The sequence below is a fragment of the Abramis brama genome (assembly GCF_963993115.1).
Source record: "Abramis brama genome assembly, chromosome: 9".
Taxonomy (NCBI): Eukaryota; Metazoa; Chordata; class Actinopteri; order Cypriniformes; family Leuciscidae; genus Abramis; species Abramis brama.
This window is the reverse complement of record NC_139971.1, coordinates 34,782,935-34,806,463: the sequence shown is the minus strand read 5'-3', so window position 1 is coordinate 34,806,463 and position 23,529 is coordinate 34,782,935. Positions and strand designations below refer to the sequence as shown.

The window sequence follows — 23,529 nt, the reverse complement described above, 5'->3', positions numbered from 1 at the left end:
GTTGGTGGGGTTGAGGTCGTAGGGTCAGGGGCAGTCAAAGAGTGGGGGGAGGTGGGGGATACACATTGCCAGTGATGACAGGGTAACTGCACTCAGTGTGTACGGTCACATAGCCATGCATGTGGCCAACTGCACTCAAATAAGCACCATTTAGCACATCCCCTTATGAAGGATCACATGCAGAAGCACGTCTTTACTTTTTTATCATCTTTTCTATTCTTGTCTTTCAACCTGTTATCGTTTTGTCTCTACTTGTCTTATCTCTTTTTCTTTTCATCATAATTTTCATTCTCTTTTCTCATATTGTCTCAGCCCTTCTTGCCTGGTTTTTCATTCCTTCTAATCTCTTCTCTATGTATTTTTTGTCTCATTCTTTCTTTTAGTTTCTTTGCATCTTGTGCCATATCATTGTCTCTCTTGTCTCATTTATTTTATTTTGTTATTTTTTAGTCTTCTGTTTGCACTTCTTGTCTCGTTTCATTTTTCAGTTTTTCAACCTTTCTCTTATTGTCTGTTTTTATCTCATCTAATAATTCTCTTCTTGTCTCTTTTTGTTCCATTTCCCTTTTTCCATCTTGTTCTGTCTTTTCTTTTCTTCATTTCCTTTAAAAAAATTCTCCTCTCGTTTTCTTGCCTGTTTTTCTCTCTTCTTGTCTAATTTCTTTACTTAATTTCTTTGTTCTCTTCTTTTTACTTTTGTCATCTTTTTGTCACATCTTTCTTTTTCATCTTTCTTTGTCTCTTCTTGTCTCATTTCTTTTATTTTTTAGTTTTCTCGTCTCTTCTCTCTCTTTTTTCCCCTTCTCTCCATCTCATCCTCATCTCCACCATACCAACCCCCCCTTCCTCCCCCCTCCATTCCTCTGCTCCATTTCTTCTCCTTGTCCTGCTAATTGAACTGAATTAACTATTAAATGCATTGTTCATCCTGGTGAGAGAGAGGAAAGACCAGGCATGGATTTGCTTTGAGAACACGGATCAACTTCTAGAATTCATAAAGATCAAAATATACACACATACTGTATATACATACTATTATGTAAATCAAGATCAGTTTCTCTAGACTTGAGATAGAAGCGAGATATTATGACACACTCTTATGCAGAAGCACAGAATGGTTAATAAAGTTCAACGTGGCCAAGACAGGAGGCTGCGGTTGGTGCAGACATCCTGCTGAGCTGATGCTAAAGCTAATGAGAGCTGATCTTCCCGCTGTGATGCCTGGTGGGACTCATGACCCCTGGGCAGATCGAGCCCCTGTCAGACGTCCCACATTCACTGGACCAGAAGGCACTGCAGTAGAATAGGCAAACAAGAGCCCGCTGTTAACTGGCTTCATCAAATCATAACAGCCGTTTTGTACGCTGTAAAGTATCTCATATGAACTACTAGCTTTTTCTGTAGGCCAGTTGTCATGCTGAATGTCTTTGAGGTAAGAAGATCCATTGGTGAGTGAGTGTGTGTGTTCAGGAGAGGAGAGGTCAGAGAATAAAGGGCAGGTTTATAGAAAGTCAGTGTAATCCGCTCTCACTCTCCAGGGTAGGACCCTCCGCGTACGTGTGCATTTAGTTAAACAGGCCCAGTGTGTGTGCTTCTCCTCACACTAAGTTTGAAAGTCACTTTGAAATGTTTGTCAGCCAACCTTTGGGAATCAGAAATCATTACTTGAGCTTGTCAACATCAAAGACCAGTGTTGGAGGCCAAATTGTCCCCAGCACTGCAACACACCGATCTCCAGATAATTATGCACTCTTTTTTATTCAATTCATCTCTTTCTTCCTTCACCCATTCCTTATTTCTCCTCTTCCAGTTCCATCTTCATCTATATTCACCGTACACTCACATTCACTCCTCTGTTCATCCTTCTCTCCACCCCTCTGATCAAATTGTTTGTTCTTTCGCCTTGTCCGTCCCTTTGTCTCCCGCTCTCTCTTCCTCCTTGCGGATTAGTTCTCCGTTTTTTTCTTTCACCTTTACCGAGTTGTTTGGCTACACCACGTTCTCTTCCCCCTTTCCTCCCTTACAGGTACGCAGTCCTCTTTTAAACTTTAACACTATTCCTGTGTGGCTCATGAATAAGTAAGCGGATGCCTTCTCCTCCAGGGACGCTCAATAATTCATAGTCTCCACACACAGCAAACTTAAGTTTACTGAAACAAAAAAAACAAAAAAAATACACGAACGGAATTTAAAAACCCGAGGATAGAGGAATGATTTATTGATAAATATCACAAGGTCTGGTGGGGATACTTTAGTCTGTCTCTGTCTCTCCCTCCATCTCCGGCTGTCATCCCCTACTCTCCGATAAAGAGAGTTTGAGAGCTTTTCATTTGAGAACGTTCCCTCCCCCTTCCACTTTCTTCAGTGTCGACACATCGTCTCAAATCCAAAAAATTCATTATTTTTATTCTCCCTCTCCTACCCAAAGCGTGAAAGTTGGTAGTCATGGATTTTTCTTTTTTTTTAATTTCTCACTCAGGATTAGTTCTTAATCGAATCAGCTATTTTCACAGTCAATTCGCCATACACTCTTGGGTAAAGCGTTTCAGCCAATCGTTTGACTGCTATTTCCCTTCTGTCTTTTCCCCCCAGTGTTTGTTCAGGCCAATAAGCTGCAGCAGCACATCTTTGCCGTCCACGGACAGGAGGACAAGATATACGACTGCTCCCAGTGTCCGCAGAAGTTCTTCTTCCAAACTGAGCTCCAGGTGAGTAATGCAGAATCACATGGCAGTTCAACAAAAGCATGTCTTTCTGGAATATGACTCCAAAATGTAAAAAAAATGTCCCCTTTTTTTCATTCACTGTCAACAATATTTCATGTGTCACCGCATGGAGTCCTGGATAAACAAAAAGGTTGTTTTACTAAAGCTTAAAATGCTGAATTTTCTTCTGGGTAAAAATGGTGGATAAAAGAAGGGCAAACTGTAACAGATATTTTCCTTAATGCGCACGTCACTTCACTATCAGCAAGTATCAAAATATTGCTCTTACAATTCGATGTAAACTATGCATTGATACAGTTCCTAATACACTCACAAGTAACTCTATACTTTCCAAAGCCAATTGAATTGTAATGATAAGAAAAACTTGAATCTAGAAACGGCTATGTAAGAAAAATATTTGTGCCGTGATAGACCAGTCAGAATTAACTATTCCAGGAAGCCGTGTAAGAACTTCTGATGTTCATGTTTTAATGTTTTCTAATCATATTTTATCTGTCATATGTGCAGTGAATCTCCTTGTAGTAGCAAAATGTGTATCTGCTTTGTGACGTTTGTAATATTGTATTCTGTAGTCAATCTCAGTTAGTCCTGATAGACACAGATGTGACACAGATCACAGCTAATAAGGGAATTAAAGGGGAAAACAAGGTGCATCCTCAAGCCAGTAACGATTAGACCCATTACTCTGCAAATCAATCACACCACCTGCTGTGACTGCTGGAACTCACATTCATCTACACACACACACACACACACGCATCGTCAGGGCAGACAACTGGGAATGCTGTCCCAGGCCCACTCTTGCTACATTTACAATGCATGTACAAAAACAGACTGTCATAGACATAGTTCCTAGACATTGTGAATATACACACACATTAGGACAGTGGAAACTAGTATAGTGGAAACTCTCTCTATTCAAATAAATAAATATATTGCAACCAAATAAATAAATATATTGCAACTAAGTATTTTAATGCATTTATCATTTTTATTTGAAAGGTTTTCTGTTTTCTAAATGTTTTACTATAATGAACTCTTTTGGAACTGTGTTGGATCACATCTTGTGTAAAATCAAACAAAACCAGTTAAGAACCACTGCATCACTAAGCACTATATATGAAGGAATGTACACTAATCACAGTTCCGATGGCCTTGAGCAGTTAGAGATACTGTACAGACAACTGTATGCCCTACAGGTTCACGCTCAAGTTCACAGCACAATCTGATGTCTGACAGCTCATCAAAAGCCGTTTGGCTACTGTAACAATAACACACTTTGTCCACTTGACATTATTCCTTTCCGGATGAGTCTCTGTTTCTTTTTCTTCCCTTTTTCATTCTCTTTCTTTTTGTCTTTGTTCTGTATCTGTTTCTCTTTCTGTCTCTTCTACTGTGATAGGTATAGTCTTTTCTCTCTCTTTTACTGAATCCTTTATCTGAGTCCCCTGAGGGAGGCCCTGAACCCCTCCACTCTGAGACTGACACACACACATATAGTCTTCAGTGAGCAAGCACTACCACACACGTTTACAAAGTGCTGTACACTTTTTGGTAGAACTTTTTTTTTTTTTACACTGTGGTACCTAACATCCCGTTCCTTTTGCCATGACTATATGCCTTGACGTACACTGACAGCGATTTAATCCTTAACTTTGTTTCATCGCCAACGTTTGCTATTGCTCATGTTGTCTCAAACCACTTCTTATTGAAAATGATTGACTTCTAGTCAGTTTGTCACTGCTAATCGCTGTTGATGTTAACACACTTTAAGAATTCTTTTTTAATTTTTTTTTATGCTTTTAAAAAATAAACAGCCTTTATTGACATTGTTTGGTATCACAATGCAGTCTGGCTCTTTGTTGGTCAGGAGTTTTGTGTCTTCATTGCCCAACAAAAAGATGGTTTTTTTTGTATAGAAATACAGACATTCTACTGTCTATGGTTGGTTTTAAGCACCTCTGGATGTTCCTGGCCCGTGGTAATTATTCCCGTAGGAAGCAGACATGGCAGAGCAGTGAGACACATCTGCTGACTCAAGTTTAGCTGGAGATATCACAGAGCTATGAGGTGAAAAATAGTATCAATTTTAGCACCAACACAAATGCAGACATCTCAGCCAAGCCTAAGGGCCAGGCAGGATTTAAATCTCTCTCTCTCTCACACACACTTTCCTCCCACTCAGTCCCTTCTAAAGGGCTAGAACTAAATGTGCTGGTTAAAAAAGTTACTGCTAACCGGTTAATTCCCCTTTAGGGACTCGTCTTTAGTGGTGCAACACTCTGATAGTATCAGCGCTGTATTCAGTATTGTTGAAGGATTTTTATGACCATTTTTGGAGATATTCTTGGATTGGAGTATTGAGTATTGGAGTGGACCAAATGTAATGTAGTTTAAGATACATAGTGTGATTGTGGCCTTATGAGCACTCTCATTTGCATTAAAATGTGGTCATATATACCTTTGCTCTGCAAAATCTCACAGGCAAAATCTAGTCACTTCTACGCAATCTGGAATTTCGCACAAGGATGAAACATTTCCTCATACAGATTCTTAATGTTTTTCACAGGAAATTGCCATGTAGACAATAGACAATGGACCTTTTTTGCAATAATGTGACCGCGCCTTTAGTGTTGGTGTTGGAGCCTTGCAGTTAGCCGACATGCCCCAACTAAAATGTGCTAAATTAACAGTAATCTTAATGTACTGCAGCTTCTGTAGGTGCTTGTAGTTTGCATTGGTCAGAAAGGAAAGTTTTTGCTGTTGGAGCCTAGCGGTTCTGTACAAGGTCTGTACAAGGCTTTAGTTTGATGCTAAACCCAGTTTGTACCTGACATCATTTAAACTCTTTATAATTCCTTCTTCCAGCTAATTTCTTCCAAGCAAATATATAACCTGTAACCTTAAATTAAATTTTATTACTCATTGTGCACAACTGGCTAGATTCTCACTCAGGTATTATAAAAATATAGACCAGAAGTTCTGTATTGTATGCAAGGCCGTCCTTAGGGCAGTGCAATTGGTGCGACTGCACCGGGCCCTGCACTTAAGGGAGCCAGGCAGCGAATGGACCGAGGGGGAGCCCCTGATTCCTCTAACTCACACTGGGCCCCGTCCCAGGCTTGGTACGTCCCTAATTGTACAGTATGTACTAACCCAAACCTGATAGTTTTCCGGTTCCTGTTAGGCTCGGCTTAGGTAGCAGAGCTTTAGGTGTGAGTTTGAATCTTTCAACATTTTCCGATAGTATTTCTCTCCTTCAGTGGCAAACATAAAGGCCAAACATGAAATATAAAATATGTCTGCTGAAAACTAATGTTAATATACTGTTGCTAGGTCAGTGGCAGTATATGGAGGCGATTGTTTCTCTATCGGCCTCTCTCTCTGTGCTGATTATGGGGCAGACAGATTGAGTAGGGGGAGGACTGTGAATAACTCAGCCCACAGTGGCTGCCACGGGGCCGCTGGGGTCAGCTGCATCCTGCCCTAGCCCAAGTTACATTCATCTTTGTGAGCTATGGGCCACCATTCCTGCAGCCCCCTCCAGCGCCCGCCTGTGTGTGTTGGTGGGTGGGTCTTCATAAGTAGCAGGGAGTGAGGTTAATGGCTTACTCAGGTCCATGACTTAATATTTTAGGGGCTTGGGGGGTGTGACCTAAATCTCCTGCATGGCTCAAACACCCCACCCCTCCACGTGAGCCCCCGGCCGCGGCGTGACAGTGATATAAGGCCGGCGGCGCTGGGCATATGGCCGGTCAGTCCATTTAGCAGCAGGGGGAGCACTGGACCCTGTCGGTCACTGTCTGCCTCACCCTGAGGCCGGCCAACCGAGATACTTTCACCAGCCCATGGCTCAGCGGGCGCGCCCCATCACTCCCATCCGCTCCGTCCCCCCGCATCCACTCCAGGCCCACCTGAGCGGTGACGGCGGTGAGGAATAGAGCAGTCAGCCTCCGTTCCGACACCCGGGTTTTACCATGCTCCTGCCCAGGTGAAATGAGACTTAAACGTGTGTGTATGTTGTTAACAAGACTGAATGGAATGGACGGGCATGGCCTGTGTGCCCTACCCAGCATGCCCTCCCAGTGCGGTCCCACTCTGAGTTAATCCTCGCCTTCCCATGAGCCTTTGCAAGACACGTTACTGTATCATCCCCCTCTCCCTTATGGCAAACTTTGCTTCCATCCTTTATCTTGTCTCTAATTCTTTCTCTCATTCGCACTCCCACCAACTCCCTCCCTTCCTCAAACTGTTTCCAACTCTCTCTCATTCGCCTTTTTATGTCTCTCATTCTTTCTCCCTTTCCCATTTTCTTTTTTCTAGCTCCCAGAAGAGCCAGCCCCCATGCATATTTTAGCCCCTCTGTGTTGCCCCCACCCACCCCTCTCTCTCCGTCTCCCTCTTTCCTTTCTGCCTCTCCCTGGTGCCCCATAAATAGTGCAGATGTAAGCTGGTAAATAAGTGATGCTTCGCCCCGATCAGCGCAGCTAGACCTACTCTGCTGGATCCTCCACTCCTTTGTTAGAAACTTCAGAGACTTTTTGTGTGAGCAAGTGTGTGTGTGTAGATTTTCTTTCAGTTGTTATTTTGTTTCCCCAGGTGAACTCCCAACCGCCCACCCTTCGGCCCTTCCATAGGCACTGCTGTCACTCTCTGACAGCGCGCCTCATTTTTACACACTACCGGTTCTGATTGAGCCCTCCAGGGGGCGCCGCATTCCCCCCCATGCCCTGTATCCCTTCCCCGCTGGCATGTGTGTGCACACGTGGGTGTATGGTATTTCCTTTAGCGCTGGTTAATATTTAACCATACTCAGCAGTTTGGATGGATCGTTGTGTGTGTGTGTGTGTGTGTGTGTGTGTGTGAATGGAAGGAAGGAGGGGGGTCTTTGCACTTGTTTGTTTGTTGATGCCTCCTTGTCTCCCCCCCCTTGACATTGCGAAAGTGTTGAATATTTGAGTTCTCATACAGCACTAAGTGGAGTGATGTAAGGAGGCTGCTTTCAGTGGAGCGCACACGCACTCGCTTTCTCACACACTTTCCATTTTTCACAGAGGTGGAGGAAGAGCTTATATGACATAGAACTACAATTCATATTCTGTATTGCACTTTTTGGAGATGAGGTAGATCGTTTCTCAACCTCTACTATTATTGGTCATATTTAGGGTTAAAGGTTTGTTCAAATCCCTAACCCTAAGTATTTTAAGGTTATATATAAACTACTGTTCAATTTTAGGGTCAGAATTTTCTTCTTTTATTATTCATCAAGGATTCATTAAACTGATTAAAAGTGACAGTAAAGACTTTTACTTTAGCAAAAGATTATATTTCAAATAAATTATGTTCTTTTGAACTTTCTATTCATTAGAAAATCCTGAAAACAATGTATCAGTTTTTACAAAAATTAAGCAGCACAACTGTTTTCAACATTGATAATAAGAAGAAATGTTTCTTAAGCACCAAATCAGCATATTAAAATGATTTCTGAAGGATCATGTGACACTGAAGAGTAATGGCTGCAGAAAATTCAGCTTTGCCATCACAAGAAGAAAATGACATATTAAAGCAAGTTGAGACTTCTTTCAAAAACATTTAAAAAACCGTGGTATATATAAAATATAGACAAAATAAAAAGCAATACGTGCAGCAATATGCTAATAAAAGAAGCAACAACATAGCATTGTGCTAAAAACACTCAGGCAAATTCAAAGGGCTAGGACCACTGACATTTTCTTCAGAATACATCAAATCTGACTTAAACTAGAATTAACATTAGCATTTGATCAAATGGGCACATTTTTACTCATATAGGCTAACCCACATTAAGCAAATCAGAGAGTTAAGAATTGTAGGAGCTCCAAAAACATTCATAGAATCTGTTCCATTATGTGTCAAATTAGAATCATAATGTACATGGAGAGTTTGTCTGGTGTGCTTTGAATCTGGTTTTGTGTGCTGTAGATATTGATATAGGTTTCTATTGTGATGCTCAATTTTATTAGTGCCAGTGTGTGTGCGTGTCCCAGCTGCCCTTGCGTCTGGAGTGGCAATGTACGTTATTAGAATGGGGATCTGGAGGGCTCTCTTCAGAGCCCTAACCCCAACACACACACACACACACACATGCCTACAGCTCCTCAAATCCACCTTACCTGCTGCTGATTGGCTGGCTGGTGGAAGGGTTGTCAGGGGACTGCAGTAGTGTCTCCAGCTAAAGCTATGAGCCCTGTGTTTAGAACAGCTCCCTCTCGAAGACCGCGACATCCGCGAGCCTTCTGACATGAAGAGTCCCAGGTCTCGGATCTCTCCAATGGATTTAGTGCCATGATATGAGAACACGAAAAATAGCAAATGTAGCCAAGAGTTAATAATGAACTAATGAAACCACTTGCTAATGCATTCCGTTATCTAAGTATGTAGGAAGTTAGCATACCAAACAGGAGCATGTAAGAAGTGTGTCATGGTGTTACAGACTTACATTGCCACTCTGTTTTTGATTGAAATTCTCCTGGCGGTGGGTGGCTGGTGGACATTGGAGTAAACTAGAATCGGAGAGAACATGTTTAAGTTGTTTACCTGTTTGCATTTGTTTTGTTGCTCTGCCCTTGCTGAGACAAAGATTCAAACAAAGCTCCGGCCTGGCGAATTCAAATCAAAAACACTCACCATGGGGCGGCACTAATCTTCAGAGTAAATCAACACATTCGCATTCATTTATTACAACGTGGGACATCGGTTTCGGCTGCGAGCGTGCACGTGCGTGTTTATGTTGAGATAAAAATGAAGTAAATGCCTTTTTGCAAATTTTCCAGTGAACCCACCCACACTCCTGATTCTGTCACGAAATACCCCTGCTTGGAACAATCTATAAAGTGGAGGAAAGAAGGGAGGAGGACGTGGAGGGAGAGAGAACTTCAGCGGGATGGCACATAGGGAGATATGGTGTCTGTGCTAAATTAAATAATTTGGGGACTGGCATGAGAGGGAGATGGAAAGGGAGAGAGGGAGGGGGGTAAGGAAGAGCGAGGGGAAAAAAAGAGAGATGTGTCCACTGGGATCACTATAAAGCGTTTTCTCATATCCATCTCTCATGATAGCCTGTTCCTTTAACGCACAGACAGAGCGAAGGATATGTTGAGACGCAACATGAGAGAAAGCGAGCTGAAATGAAAATGTGAAGACAACAGAAGAAGGAGGGGGTGTGTACAGCACATGCCCCAGTCAGATATGACAGTTGAGCAGGGTTGTGCTGTGGCGCTACAGCTCTGCACTGCGTGGTGTGTGTTGTTGTCTCGTGTGTGGGTTGCCAGCTCGGGACTGGAACTGTCGTGGCTGTGACAGTGACGTATGAGTCTAAGCGCTGTCGGTGAGATGACTCTCGCTGCTCGACACTCTCAACGCTCGACGCACACGCGTGCGCATGCACACTGAGCGCAGCTGTGATCTGGAGGGTTTGGGAACTGTGGATACTTCACTCTGTTTGCCTCGCTCATTAACATAGCATAACAGATGAGAAGACTTGATCTTAAAGGAATACTTCACCCAGAAAGGAAGATTCTGTCATTATTTACTCCCTCATGCTGCTCCAAAACTGTATGACGACAATATTTTTTTTGTCCGTGCAATGGATTCAGTAGAGACCAATGCTGTTTTAGACCCCATTGACTTTCATTTTTGGACAAAATCAGCTAAAACATTCTTCAAAATATCTTATTTTTTGTTCCACAGAATAAAGAAAGTCATTCAGGTTTGGGTGAGCACATAATGACAGAATTATCATTTTTAATTTTAGGCCAAAACTTTTAATTCGCGTATTTCAATACATTTATTTAGATTTTTCAAAGTCCTTTAACTTTGTTTATTTCCAGGGTTAAATTAAAATGTAAAAGATTTTTCATTTTAGACATCATTCTTATAAGTTTTAAAGTAATAGTTTATCCAAAAATGAAAATTCTGACATTTTTTGGAGGAACACAGAGGATATTTTTTGAAAAATATCTCAGTGTTTTTTGTCCACGCAGTGAAACTCACTGTTTTGGACCCCATTGACTTTCATTGTATGGAGAAAAACATTCTTCAAAATTTTTGATTTTGTGTTCTGCAGAAGAAAGAAACTTAAACAGGTTTGGATTCACTATCCATTTAAGGCCAAACCTAAAAAATATGAATCTTTTATTTATTGAAAATCACTTACTTTTTACTTTCGTACATTTATTTTCATCTTTAAATTAAATTTAGATTTAAATTAGGTTTGAATGAGATACATTTAATCCCAGAATTTTAATGTGACTTTATTGTCAAATGGTTTGTTTAATTCTACCATGTTGTGACCAGACATGTTGCGCTAAAATCCCAAGTAATCCCAAGTAATGTATATTAATCAACAAATATAAATGAGGAGAGTTTAGAATATTATTTATTATATAGTAGTTTATATTATTTATTATAGTTTAGAAAATTATATATTATCAGATGACAAATCCCTTACTTTCCACAAGGAACAAAGAGTGTGTGAGAACGACCAAACAAAGAACTTTTCTGATGGGCTGTGTATTGTCACATGACACCCTGTTTTTGAGTTCGATATGAACATATAAATTGTTTGTTGTGGCATGGTAAGACAGAACAGGACAAAATTGCAACTTCTTTGGTTTCAAGAAAGCTTCACTAATATTGGACTTCACTGGTGGAAAACATTTCAGTGCTACAGAAGTGTAGAATATGGCCTTTAAAAAAGTTGTCTCTCTTATTCTCTCCATCTCATTTTTCTCTCTCTCGTAACACACAGAAACTGGTAGGGGTCTCTCTCAACCTGACACTTTGGTTCAGCAGCTGGAGCTGACAGCACACTCTATAAATCACACAGCTCTGACAGCACACCTCACACACTCTCCTATTCTCTTTTCCTCCTCGCTCTCACTCGCACTCTGCCTGCTAGGCTCACGTATCGTTGTGACAACAAAGTGTTGACATTGACTGGCTGTAGATAACACACACTAGCCCTTTCTCCATCTCTTTCTCTCTGAACACTGCATCGTTCACCGCGTAATGCGTTTTCTCTCTCTGTCTTAGTTTAGGGCTGCTTTGGAGTCAAAACCTCATCCCTGAGGGGAATCAGGGAGGGTTTTAGTGAGGCTATGACATGGAAAGAGAGTGTGTGTACTTTGAGTGCATCTCTGAGTGGCAGAACACAGCTAGCGTAGCGTAGCCTAGTGTTAGCCTAGCGCAGTGCTATCACCCATGACACGGCTCTACTGAGGCCACCGAGCTCATCTAACATTCGAACCTCCACACTCCACAGATCTCACGAAAGCACAACTGTGTGTGCATGTCCGTCTGGGTGTGTGCATGCATGCGTGTGTTGTTTTTTGAACGTAGCCTGTCTTTATGTCTGCACATTGTTGTTTGATGCCTGCAGAATGTGTGAAATTTTATATTAGAGACTACTTACAAAAAAGGACACGCACCATGTTAACCATAGTTTTGTCAAAATACACACATTAATCATAGTTAATCCATATGAACTGTGGTAAATTGAGCTTAGCAACAGTTGTTAACATTAAATGGTATTTTCAACTCATTTTACTTTAGTAATACAATGTTTTTTGAGTGAAAATGAGAACAGGATAAAATCATTGGACAACAATTTATCCATCGGGAATTGATTGCCTCATGAAAAATGAATGTCACTTATGATGCATTCATCATTTAATCGAAAAACAGATACCGTAATATTCTAAAATATTATTACAATTTAAAACTAAAATTATATTAATATAATTAGTATAATTAAATATATAATTAAATATAATTAATACTTAGTTGCACAGCGAAGCCGGCCGTGACTACAGAACGTAATATCACAAAATATTTCCTCAGTTTCTTCCGTCACTGAGTTTTTCTTGTGTGACGGAGAAGTTCTGCACCGTGACTCGACGGTGCTTATTTGGACAGCTCAATTTTTCCTGCATCCGTTTTAAAAGCCTCATCACATACATGGGTACACCTACGTCCTTACCAAAGCAACCCATGCAGATAGGTTGGTTGTCTAGACACACAAATCTTATTTGCCTGAAGTCTGAACATAGACTTTGATTATGTGGCCTTGTTAGGAGATGATTGACAATATTCGCTTCACCTGTGACCACAAATTATTGTTGCGATGGTACATTTTGATAAGGGTCTGTCTGTATGCCAGTCTTGTGCTGTTATTTGATGCCTGGAGAATGTGTCAAATGTTATATTAAACACAGCCGGCAGCATATGTTGACTTTTAGAACCAGCTCTACTCTGTTGCTGAAGATTACATCATCAGTTGCTTATGTACATCATCACTGTATAATTAATCCCCTGTACATTTAGTATTTATTTGGCAACCTGGCGCTTGACAGAGATGTACCAATGTCAGATATACAGAATGTACAGTATGAGTGTAAACAAAGCATGTGTGATGGTGGGGCACGTGTGTGTGTGTGAGTGATGAATGTGAAGAAGCTGCTCTGGAGCACGGAGGTCAGATGAGGTCAGTCATAGTGGAATCACTCCCTCCGCTCCTTTCAAAGAGAACAAAATGACAAAACTGATTTTGACTGATATCACCTGGATTTCTCTCTCCATGAGGCATTATGCTCAAGGCATAAATTTATGAAACCAAATAGACCGCAAATGAAAGTGTGAACAGGTGTTTATATATTATATTATATTATATTATATTATATTATATTATATTATATTAATTATACATGTTGCCTGATTCGAACTTGGATCGTCCACATGAACACCTTGGCTCAATGGGTGCTTATCACTAGATCATCTGTCAAAAGCATATTTGTTTACATTTTTATTCATTGAGATTCACACATAATACGCCTCCAGTCCTGGTCAGGCCAGAAAGGGGAAAGCAGTTGGACAGTGATGTGGGTGTAGTGCACTTCACTACAACAGGACGTGGTTGCAGGGAAGGTGCTAAATTCAGGGACAGGCACTCTCTGGGTGGAGAATGGTGTGAGTAGGTGGGAAGAGGGGAGGGATGAGGGAATCCAGGGGCAGGGCAGGGGGGCATTTATTTGTAGCACACTCCCAAGTGAGTTTCCTGTCTCTGGGAGGTGAGAGCTGGGAGCATATGAAGCTTTAAGACAGCCCATCTGCTAGTCTCCGGCCATTGGAAGACTGTCAAGCAGGTCTAAAAATAAGCTACTCTAAAGTGCACCAAGCGGCAAAGGTGATTTTTCATTTTGTGTTAAAAACAGAGCAGAGAGGGACAGACTTGCGTCCTAAGAGCAAAGCTGCGCTCGCTATCTCCCCCACCACCACCTCTCTCTCTCTCTCTCTCTTTCTCTCATACTCATTCACAATCTCTCTTCCTCTTTTGAGAACTTTACTCTCTCTTTCTCATTCATGCTCCACCTCTCTCTATAAACCCCTTTCTCATCTTATTCTCTGTCCCATGTCTTTCTATCAGCTTCAATATTTCCTCTCCCTGTCTGTGTTTAGCCATACAGACAGTAGACAGACTAAGAGCACTTTATAAAGCCGATAGCAGAGACACACTGTCTGTTCATTTGTGTGTGAGCAAGCATCTGGATATAGTAGTACAGTGAGTACCAAGTGGCTCTTTTATATTATATGTACTACATTCTAGAAGTGTGTGTGTATGCCTGTGTGTGTGTGTGTGATCACAGGTATATTGACTATTTAGTGTTTTTTTGCATTTTAGTGTTCTAATTGCTTCATATAATTAGAGTTCGAGCGATCTTCTCTGTTTTTTGTACACGATGTACCAGAATTATTGTTTTTTTTTATAAATATGAATTTCAATTTCAATTATATGAATTACTATAAAAATGTCTGTATTTCAAATATATACTAAATTGATGTCATACAATATATATATATATATATAAATATATATAGTATATGTATATATTGTATGACATAATTTATCGTATATTTATATGATAATGCATTTTTATTATATAAATATATCATGTAATTTCAGTTCTGAATCATGTAGCACAGGACGCATATGCCTTCTTTTTGTGTTTTAACTGGGTAGCGGCTGCTTTCCACTGTTCTGAGGTCAGCTCATAGACGTCAGTAATTCCAAAGAATCCTGTTACGAAAAACAGTTTACTGACAGAACGGCCACCCTCTCCAACAACACTTTCTCTCTCTCTCTCGCTCTGTTCGCTCTTGCAGAACGAGCCAACACATTAGAGTTTCACTGACACTGCACCGTCCCCAGGGGGCACCACAGAGCCGGGAGCCAGGGGCCCTGCGGCACACACACGCTCGCGCACACGAACAGCCCTGATTGAAAGTGACATGACAGCCGCTCGGTCCGGCTGTATGTGCATGCTCTGTGTGTGAAAAGAGGCTGTGTAGGGAAACGTAGATTTGATTTTCCTTTATCTTTATCTCCCCACCGCCTCCCCCTTCTCTCTCTCCCCCTCCTCACCCCCCCTCGGTGAGTGCAGCAGTCTCGCAGTCACTGCATCAGTAATGTGACTGGGCCATATTTCCCAGGAGTGCACAGCTCCGCAGGATTTAGCCTCTCTTTTATAACCAGTTTAGGAAAACAATGACAGCGTAGATATTGACTGAGCTCGCAGGGGCTGTTCTGCCCACCGAACAGCCTCCCGCCGCTCCGTCGCCAAGCCAAGGGGGGAAAGGGATAGGACGCTGTTCCGTGCATTACGCCATGCCCTCTTCACGTCGCTGCGATTGAAGGTCCGCTCGGTGGAGGTGCGTCACGAATAAACCTACAACGAGCTTCTAAAACTGTGCTTGAAATCCAGAGGAAGACGTCCCATTTCCGTCACAACAAAGGTGCATGACCCGTGAGCGAGCCTTTAGCATGTTTGCAAGCTCTTCAAGTTCTCGTACAAAAGTATAGCGGTATGCAACTCATTCGACACTTCGTGCGCAGGTTTTGGCGCATTCAGTCGCTGCTCTTCCATGACTGTTTAAACAGCCTCCATCTGTGTTGCCCACCTCTCTCGCTCTAACTTCCACCCCTTCAAGAATATATCAATTACAGCTGCATTGCACTGATGTCATATTGCGAGTCATTATCAGATTCAGAGACACACACCATTCTGGCGATCGATCGCCTGTGGCTTAATCAATAGCGCTGCCCCCGACAACGCGCTCGGATGAAGAGAACAAACTGCGACCGGCCTGAAAATGTGTTTGTTCCAACACACTGATTAACTAATTTAAACAAGTGTTGCTGGTTTGATCGCCCACACATCAGCTGCCATCTTTCAAGAGAGATATCGGAGCGATGGAAATAGATGCGCGCGAGCTGGGCAGCTGAAACCCAACAGTGTGTAGCATTTATAAGGGTGTGTGTGATTAGACGGAGCAGATGTATGATACCACAGTGGCTCTTATATGCCAGAGATAATGAAATAAGCTGAGCGATGGATGTTGATTGTGGCTAGTGGCCGCGTGTGTGTTACCTACAAAGGCATGTGTGCGCTGGGGAGTCTGAGCACATGTCTTTTGTTTTAGTGAAGTGAGGGATCTATGTGTGTGTATGAAGGAGGTTGTGTACTGTATGTAAGGTCGGGCTCCCCGCACCCTTCCAGTCCTACTGTGCCGTTTCCATCAGGCCACTGCAGTGCTGGTGTAACCCTAGACCCCAGGGAACAACACTGCCTCTCTGTCCCTCCACCTCCAAATCAATACAGCTCCACACAGTCCTGACAACCTGGGGGAGACCATACACACACACACACACACACTCCCTTTCTCTGTCACAGATGCATACACTCCAGTTCAAACTTGGTCTTTTTATTTTATATATATATTTTATATATATATATATATATATATATATATGTGTGTGTGTGTGTGTGTGTGTGTGTGTATGTATGTGTGTGTATGTATATATATATATATATACATACACACACACAATACATTTGAATATTATTTATATTTATATAAATTAAATTATATTTTATTTATTTCATAGATTTATATATTTTTGGGGGGTGTAGACAGGAAATTAGGGTTGAGAGAGTGAGAACGGTATCGGGACATGACTGAGGTTAGACTTTAGCAAAGCTGGATCACACTGTATCGACCAATCAGAATGTAGGACCGAAATGATCGGTTTTACAGCGTGAAATACTTAATTCTTAATTTAAGACATCTAAAACAAATCACGAAGGCTTGAACAGTGACAGTATGGAATGAATTGAGATTAAATGATATGAGATTATTATTACTATTATTAGTGTTATTGTTTTTGTTGTTAAGATCATCAGCGTAAATGAAAAGATAGGCGACCCAGATGTTAATTTGGTCTCATGTTGAGCCGTGGTATGAGGTATATTCGTTTGGCTCTGCAGCAGGTGAAGATTGCGTTTGGAGAGGGATTGGCTTTGTGGGGACTAACTGATAATTGATTGAGCAGCAGCATATTCTTGGGGACTCGGCTAAGGCAGGTTTGGGTAAATTGGGTCGTTAGTTGCTCTTGACATGTGCACATGTGACAATGTGGGCAGGTACGCTGTATTGACTCATTGCTCATTGTCATGCGAGTCCCAGGATTATTTTCATGTGTTTCACCGTGCTGCCGCTTTTTCCCGTTACGTTTTGTTGTAATTCCAATATGCGAAACAGGTGCTTGGTGATGAGGACAAATGATTTACAATATGTTTGGGTTTTGTCCGATATGCACCTCCATCTCGTTCTCCTCTCCGCCGGATCTCAGAGCGAGACATAGACAAGGCTGGCCTCTGCTGGAAGGGGGAAGGCAGCGCAGGCAGCGTAATGCAAAAGGAGAAGTGCTTTGCTCTCATAATGGGGTCAGTGGCTCCCAGAGAGATGCGTCTCCTCGCTCAAGAGCCCTCCTCGTGCGCGTCTCCTCTCTGTTCCATGCAGGAGGGGCGGGAAAAGAGAGAGAGAGAGAGAGAGAGAGGCCGGGATGGAAAGAGAAGGAGGACGCAAGACTCGCATCCCCTGACAGACTGCCATTGATTCGGTCTGGGGTTTTAAGACCCAGTGGTTTGGCCTTCCTCGGATGGAACTGCCCATCCCCTTTCGCCAGCAATCATTTGCAAAATATGTGCAATAAGATAAGAGGCCGAAGAATAAGAATAAGTATTTATCAACGAAAAACCATGTTTAATCCTTCAGATTTGTCTCCCCCTTTCCGTTTTTTTATATCGGGGCATAAAAACAGCCTATCTCTCTTGGAGAGATTATCTTGGAAAGGAGCTTTGAGAGGGAAAGTGGGATGATTGCCGGCTCTTCTCTGGGAATTGGGTTTATGGTCCAGGGAAAAGCATGCGGAAAAGCAGAGCTGCCGAGAGACCGCGGCAACACAATAACCCTTTAGCCTGTGCATATCTGCTTGTGTTTAACCCTCACGCAACGGCTGATTGATCTGTGTACGTGATCACGGTTTTAGGTCATTCTTCTGTCCCCTTTCCACTATTATGGCGTCTTTTGTGCACATCTGTCCTTGTGATGCGTACGCCATACACTCTTCAAAATAAAGGGTTTTTTAATGGCGTTTATGGTTATATGAAGACTCTGTAACATCCATGGAGACTTCTTTATAGTGGAAAAAGGATGCATTTCCACAATTCTTGTAAACGTTGCATTTTTTTCATTTAAAAAAAAAAAAGTTACATTTATAACACTATGCTTTGTGATAATGTATATACTCTGTTACTGTATGTTACCTTAACTATATAACTAGCTAACACTGCTGATAGGGTGTTTCTACTACAATGGCAAATTTGACATCTCTTCTGACCAATGTAATCAATCTCTGTTTCTTTCCTCTTTTTAAAAATCATGGATTGTTTCTTTTGCTGTTTGAGTCAATGGGAACACAAAAGTAAAATTTCTGCTTCTGAGAACCCCAGAAATGTCAAACGGGTCCATTGAAATGACCTTCACACCAAGAACAGTTCACTAAAAGGTTCTTTGGGGAACCCAAAATGGTTGTTCTATGGCATCTCTGTGAAAAACCTTTATTTTTAAGAGTTTAATGTATTGCTGGAATTTGACACGCAATTGTTTCCAGCTCCTACTTCTTCACTTCAATACGGAGGGTTTTGATATGTGATTATAAATGTACGCTCTGTTCTCAGGAGTCTATAGAACGAAGGCATCACATAAAGATTCATAAACGTGGATCGAAGACTCCACAATAAACAAATCAGGGTTTTTGCATCAGAAACGGAGAACTCTTAATCAAACGGAGGATGAATGTTGTGTTTTTCTGCCGGTACGGAAACGCGTGGGCGGATGAATGGGATCGCAAGTGCACATGTGCCCAATATTTAATGGGAGGGTGTGGAGAAGAAAGAAAACGGGAAGAAAGGAAGGTGTTTGCTCATGGCTCTGTCAAAGTGGGGCTGCTAGCCTTGAGATGGACGGACAGGCCTGGTGGGTAAATGGAACGAGAGATGGATAGAGGGAGAGAGCGAAGGAGACGGGTGGAGGTGTGGGCACGTAGCTTATTATTTCTCTCCTCATGTGTTCTCTTCTGTTCCCCTGCAGAACCACACACTGAGCCAGCACGCACAGTGAGACCCGGCCCCGCAGGACTCCCGGTTCAGCCTAGAACCCCGACCCAGGCCCGGTGGGGGAGGAACATTTCAACATCACAGCCAATCAAAGTGTCATTTGCTACTCACATGTAAAACTCTAACGATTCCGCCACCAGGCGCAGCTATTACGAACGGTGGGGAATGAATATTAATGGGATATGCTATTAAAAAAGAAAAGGAGAGGAAAAAAAAGGAGATGGAGAGAAAAAGGTATTCTACGTGCAGTATTTTTTATTGTCCCTTCTTCCTGGTTGTGTGTTCTTTATTTTCTCCCCGTTTTCTTTTTGGTTTTTCTTGATTTTTGGGGACAAAAGATGAAAAAAATGGAAGGGAAAGACACCCTCTGCCTGATTTTAATCTCTAGAAATACATATCTTGTCCTCTGTTGCTTCATGTATCAAACTTCATACGTGCCAATTTTGTTCTTTTCAAGGCATATATTCTCAGCCCTCTTTATTTGTTGATTTATTTGTACCATTTATTTCTTGCAGTAAATAGGTACTTGTGCTGTGCTGTGATTGCTTGCCAGTCGTAATATTTTTCCTTTCTATTATTATTGTTATATATTTTCTTTTTTCTAATTACAGTAAAAAGACAAAAAAACATATAAAGAAAAAAAGAAAAAACATAATGGTTTTGATTGGATTTTCCAGTACATGGGCCTTATGGATGTTGTAAAAATGAATATCTTTGATTTCAGTGCAACTGGATGATGTCTGCTTTTTAAATGTGAATTAACCAGATTGCAATAAACTAGTACAGTTGAAAATAAACAAATAAATAAATCATGAATAAAGGGAATCTGTGCATCTGAAGTGAGTGTTCTTTCGAAGTGCAGATAAAGCGTTTGGAAGCAGCTGAACTCCTTAGAGTGGCTCTGTTCCCCTGACTCTGTGTGAGCTCTATTCTTCTTGTCATGCTTTCTATTAAACAATAAATATCAGTGAGCTACAGTAATGCTGCTCATAAAACATACAGATAATGTGAACGACAACGATGAAAACTCGTCGTGAACGGCTGAACGCAGTTTGTGCTTACATTAATCATGCTGTTCGATATCAATATTTCTAGATGTTAATGTGGTTACAGGTCATATAATAAATATCATACAAATTCAGAAGAGAAGATCATTCATATTGTATCACTAATCACCGTTTTACTCAAACCTGGATCCGTGCTGCTTTCAGTGTTCAATTCAATGATAAGCAGTAGGATCAGAATCAAAGTCTTTGCCAATTTTATATGTTTTACAACATTAACTTAATAAACACAAATGATGAGCAGTTATCCAGAGCAGACAGAATATTGTGGGATTATTATTGACCTGCTGATAACAATACTGCTCTCAGTCACATATACGAGTTCAGTTGTAAAATATGATGATCTGAAAGTCTGTCGTTTCTACACTGCATCGGATTTATTAATCCAATTTTAAAGGAAAAGATTTCTCATCTTGTATTATGGAAAATCAGTTTCATAATGCAGAACTATATGATGATTGCAAATGTGTTATGTTTTCGGTTAATAAGGAAATACCCAGCAGTGATCAGCAGATGACTTGTGATTCGCCGAATAAGGACAGGAACATCTATTTAAAGTAGTGTTTCTTTTACCAGAGCAGTTTCTGCTTTAATTGCATCCATGTGTTTAAGCAGCTGGTTCGGCCGCTGAGTCTCATAACTTGAGCCGGACAGAAGGTCGGTACTGTTCCCAGAAATCAGCCATCGGAACGCACTGATACACTACAGGCCTCTGGGGGTCTCTGAAACGGTCCGCTTGGGAAACCGGGTTCAGCACACCATCTGAGTAACTCCTAAATACTTGGAAACTAGCATCTGATTTCACCCACAAATATCCAAGAGTATTGAAAGATGCCCTTAACTGGGCTTGTGTTTGACTCAAGTATTTCAATGTAATGCAGTGAAAAGTTGATTAAATCTGTGCTGTATTAAGAGTGTGTGGATTTTAAATGGTAAATGGAGATGTCCAAATGGGGCAAAAGGAAACTGTACCTTTGTATTTTGTGGTAGAATTATTTCAAATATCTGAGGAGATGGTTTAGCCATGCAATCTTGTCAGTCTTTACAGCCTCAGAGGGTTTTACAGACCCGCACACAGTCTCTCAGCATCCCAAGGACTCTTAGTATGAAAAAAAAAAAAAAAACAATTTCTCTAAAACACTTTATTATTAGGCCTACTTTCATTAGGAAAATTCACCAACATTACCACATTATATGATGCTTAACAGAGCTAGCAAGTCTTCTCAATAACATGTAAGCAATGTATGTGCTATGTATAGGCTACAATAAATATTTTTGTGACATACTGTTATACATTATATATTAAAATATGTTTTTGTTTGTTTTGTTTTGTTACTATGTACAGTAATATTATCATTTGTATTATTACTTTACGAGTGTTTCACTACAACATAATCAAACACATTAACATACACATGAGATAACCTTATCTGTTTCTTATCAACAAGTAGAACAGTAGTCGGGTGTACTTAAACAATTTAGCTTCAAGAGACGCTTGTTTCCTTTATCAGCGTCCCTAAGTCTTGTGATAGACTCGCATGAGCTGTTAGGGACCATCAATAAAATACCAAACGTTGTTGTATTTTCATAACATTTAAGGGACGATGTCTGTATAAGCATACAACTATTTTAACAAACATCTGAGACATTATGTCGTTTTGTTAATCAAACCAATCCTCCGACATTAGCAGCCAGTGATTGTAACTTTTTTTCTTCTTTTTGTTTGCGTCACACCACAAACACACATTTTACCACTGTCCCTAAGAACACCACATCAGTGAGTGAGCACAAGAAAAGTTTTCCAAATATCCACTTTATTCGGGCTATCGGACAGTTTAAAGACCTGGCTCAGATGCCCTGTGGGGAGCAATATTTATCAATCATTTAGCTCATGAGATGAAACAAGGTAAATAATACTTCTTATAATATGTCTGTTTATTATAGCGAAGTATCAGACAGGCAGTTCGTGCTTATTTTAGTTCCGGGTGTGTTTCGCTAAGATAGGAACCTCGGCTTACCAGGGAAGGCGTGTCACTGTCATTCACTGCTGAACCCAAACTCATGTGTATTAGTTATTAAATGCCCGATATAACGTCATTATTAATGCAAGTTCTGTGAAAACTGGCCACCAGAAGAGAGCATGGCTGCGGCGCTGCTGTCGGAGACGGAGATCAGCCAGCGGTCTATGGCAGAGGAGGATCCGAACGGGAATGAACATGGGGCGGCTGCGCACAGCACCTTGCCTCGCTGGGGACCGCAGCATGCCGGGGCCCGACAGCTCGCAGAGCTTTACTCTCCGGGTAAGATAAGCACATTGGGTGTCATAAAACAGATATGTTTCTATATGAATTATCCTCCTACTGTTTCACTCTGCAGCATCATCGGGCCAAACTAAGGCCAGGAAAGCGCGCGCATGCACGCACACAAAAGTTGCGTGTAGTCTTGTGTTACACAGGTCAGCTTTAGATCAATAACATGTGACTGACTGTAGTGCATGAATGGCACCAACATAATAAAATGAATATTGGTGCTTGTATAACACCACCTGCATAAGTATAAGACTTTTAAGTATAAGGTATTGGTTGCATGTGTCATGTAAGTGCTACTTTGTAAAACTTGTAACACCGTGCATTTAATAATATCTAGAGAAGTAAATTAGTCGGTCATCTTTTTTCATAAAATAAAAGTGAATGGTGTCGTTCTGCCTTGAGTAAATTATGACATTCGTTTTGGGTGAACTGTTTCTTTTATGTTTCACTGTACAAAAGTTACACACTTATATAGACATGGAGACCTTTGTTATATATTTTGAGCATATGAATCATAGCCTTTTGAGTTGCTTTTTTGATAAATGTGCATGCATATGCACATGTTATAGGGTTTCCATGGTAATGGATAACCTGGAAATAAATATATATATTAAATTGTATGTATTTTTAAGATCAGGTAAATAGTTATTGTCTAGAATGGAAAAGCCATGGTCATCTATAGACAATTATAATATGTATTATTTTTGACGACTTTTAACACAAATGTAAAAAAGTGCATTTATTTATATATTTAAGGATCAGTACTTGATATACGGATAGAAATGTTCTCCATAAATTCTATAAAATGATTTTGGTAAAACTTTGCAATGAGGCCTCATTGGTTAACATTAGTTAATGCATTAATGAGCAAAAAGCA

At 41.0% G+C, this 23,529-nt stretch overlaps 2 protein-coding genes across 7 annotated transcripts in view; both read left to right on the top strand.

The window, feature by feature from the left end:
• The window catches only part of znf423 (zinc finger protein 423), a 156,352-nt gene extending 136,248 nt beyond the window's left edge, over nucleotides 1-20,104 (top strand). For all 6 annotated transcript variants that reach the window (XM_084125091.1, XM_084125089.1, XM_084125090.1 and 3 more), the window contains 2 exons: nucleotides 2,593-2,708; nucleotides 19,254-20,104. In XM_084125091.1, coding sequence (XP_083981217.1) covers nucleotides 2,593-2,708; nucleotides 19,254-19,283 — 146 coding nt within the window. In that variant the 3' untranslated portion in view covers nucleotides 19,284-20,104. The remainder of the gene's footprint in view (nucleotides 1-2,592; nucleotides 2,709-19,253) is intronic.
• A 1,992-nt stretch (nucleotides 20,105-22,096) lies between these two features.
• Nucleotides 22,097-23,529, top strand: part of LOC311090002 (plasmanylethanolamine desaturase 1) — a 28,025-nt gene continuing 26,592 nt past the window's right edge. The window contains exons 1-2 of the mRNA XM_084125097.1: nucleotides 22,097-22,249; nucleotides 22,476-22,643. Coding sequence (XP_083981223.1) covers nucleotides 22,240-22,249; nucleotides 22,476-22,643 — 178 coding nt within the window. The 5' untranslated portion in view covers nucleotides 22,097-22,239. The remainder of the gene's footprint in view (nucleotides 22,250-22,475; nucleotides 22,644-23,529) is intronic.